This window comes from Montipora capricornis, chromosome 9, assembly GCF_036669925.1.
Source record: "Montipora capricornis isolate CH-2021 chromosome 9, ASM3666992v2, whole genome shotgun sequence".
NCBI classification, from domain to species: Eukaryota; Metazoa; Cnidaria; class Anthozoa; order Scleractinia; family Acroporidae; genus Montipora; species Montipora capricornis.
Window position 1 is genome coordinate 26,383,829 of NC_090891.1, and position 2,500 is coordinate 26,386,328.

The 2,500-nt window shown below is 38.1% G+C and overlaps 1 protein-coding gene across 1 annotated transcript in view; it reads left to right on the top strand.

Moving 5' to 3' along the window:
• Positions 1–916: 916 nt before the first annotated feature.
• Positions 917–2,500, top strand: part of LOC138015841 (uncharacterized) — a 9,795-nt gene continuing 8,211 nt past the window's right edge. Inside the window, exons 1-2 of the mRNA XM_068862961.1 lie at positions 917–1,028; positions 1,143–1,218. Of these exons, the coding sequence (XP_068719062.1) occupies positions 979–1,028; positions 1,143–1,218 (126 nt within the window). The 5' untranslated portion in view covers positions 917–978. The remainder of the gene's footprint in view (positions 1,029–1,142; positions 1,219–2,500) is intronic.

Sequence of the window (2,500 nt, forward strand, 5' to 3'; positions counted from 1 at the left end):
TTTTCCTGTTTGTATTGAAACGACTCGTAGATCCTAAGTTGATTGATAATGGCTTTCTCCCACAACGTAATTAATATTTGAGTCTAAGTGTGCCCGTACGCTAATTTTAACTGAAGCATTTGGCGCCTAAAACTAGAAAGCCTGTGGTGGTCAACTAGAAAGCCTTCGCTACTTTGACCACCACACACATTTTATAACCTGTACTGTAATTATTTTATCTTGTAACCATGTGTTGTGACTATACTTTTCTTTCTATGTTAATGTTATGTTAATAGTGTGAAATAAATGAACCATGAACCATGAACAGAGATGAAAGAAAATTTGAGTATGGAATGAATCGGAGCCCTTACTTAACTAAACATGTTCGCTCGAAGCTCAAAAACATAGAATTAGTTAGTCAATGAATTTGTTCCGTTCTTCCTGTTCGTCATTACAACACTCAACAAAACCAATATACACAGCTCACGTAGGTTGCTGCATGACATAAAACATTTTGCCATCAATCAACCTCTCTGCGAAATTACGTTTTCACTCTTAAAGATGAGCACCTCAGTTGTTTCGTAAGATGACGGTCTTTCCAATGAGTCTGAAAAGAACACACAGAATACAAATAGAGCCCACGTCTCAAAGAAACGTCGTCAATCGCTATCAGAAGTTAACAAATTGATGTCAGTTTTTCATGCGTCTTTCCTGTTAGTGATTATGAATTTCGTCATAACATTGTCAAATTAGCTGTGGATCCACGAGGTGATAGCCGAGAAACCTCAATTTTATTCAATCTGACGCCACCAATATCGCATAAATTATACATTTATGTGTCTGTAAGTGTCTGTCCCCTTATTGACAATAAAAATTAGCCAACGAGCGCGTGAGAATTTTGCAGTCATTGTAAAACTTGAGGAACCGCCCACTGTCAACTGGATTGGTTCAAAAGCCTGTGTTGTTGCCTTTTCTCAGTCGAAGCTCATTTGCAACAGCATGAAGTTGTCCGCGGTTATCGGCCTTTGCCTTCTGACTTTCATCCACAAGTAGGCTTATTTTTTAAAATCAGTTTTCGATGGCGATGGCTCTTCATGGGCTCTGTTAACCCCGGGAAACTGATACTTGTTCCTAATGTATTTTTGCTGTTGTTTTACTAACAGAGCTGCCAGTTCGGGATCTCTTGGAACAGCCATCAAGATATGTGACTCAAACCTACCGAACTGTCAGTCGTACCAGGTATGTGATTTTTTTCAATTGAAAGGGATACTGAGCGAGAATAAAAGTTAAGAGTGACCTATTCACCCTAAAGGTGTACGATATGTGTCTCGATAACTACATGGTTTTCACTTGACGTCATCAAGACTAAAAAAAAATAAGTAATTATCAATCCTTTTTAGATTTTAGTTTAGTTAGTTATTAGAACAGCTGAAGACTTGTCTTTTCCCAAATTTTCAGTTTGATAGGGTTTCTCGTCTTGTGATAAAGTAAGGTTGAATTTCTAAGCTTTTTCGTGTCACCGTATAAAATGGCGGTCGAGAATGCTATCACGTAGGTTAGAAAGACGACTACTGGCTTTTTGTAGCAAAACTCGATGACATATGTTTTTGTCAGCTTCCGGCCGCCATATTTGTGTCCCTGAGAGAGACACAAACATGGTGTCTCCATACAAAGCCTTATAAATTTGAGTAAAACATTTCTTCGAATATCTCCCGCACGAAACATTGCACAGACCTGAACCTTTGTTAGACTGTTTGAATATTCATCTTCTTTTATCTCTTTGGTTATTGACTTTTTGTTGAATAGTTTTGATGATGGTGTGAAGTTGAACACTACTTAAAGTTTCATTTGTCATTGGTCTTTACGTTGAGAATCACGGAAACTTTCCTGACTTTGATTACGCTACTGATAACAATTTATGCAATATCTTTTGTCCTGATAGAGAAGTTGAGAAATTGGTTAGAAATTTGAATATCTACAAATACCCCGGGCCCCGGAAAGAAAGCGCTGAAGCGTTATCATCTCCATTGGCTTTACTTTTGCAAAAATTAGAGCTCTGAGACGACATAAAAAGCTGGTGCATGCTGACATCTCAATTATGCTGTGCAAGGCTTATATATTGTCCCACTTTGAGTATTGTAGCCCACTTCTGTTAGGGATTAACAAAACTCTGAACAATAAACTTGAATCTGCTAACTAAAAGCCCTCACTCTTGAGTTACGGTAACAGCGTAGATTATGATTCTCTATTGTTTATTGTAAAAACGCAATCATCGGAACATTGGCCCCGTTCAAACGTCGCATTTCACATGTGCCGAATGTAACTCGAGAGTTGACTGCACGTGAAATGCGACGTTTGAATCAATTAAATTCGACAGTTTAGAGTTAAATTCGACCTCCAGTCGAATCTGCGACTGAAACAGTCGAATATTTGATTCAGACGATGCATTTCACATGTGCCGAACATACTGCATAAATTATAGTAAATTATTGTGACCCTAACCCTAACGACCCACATTACT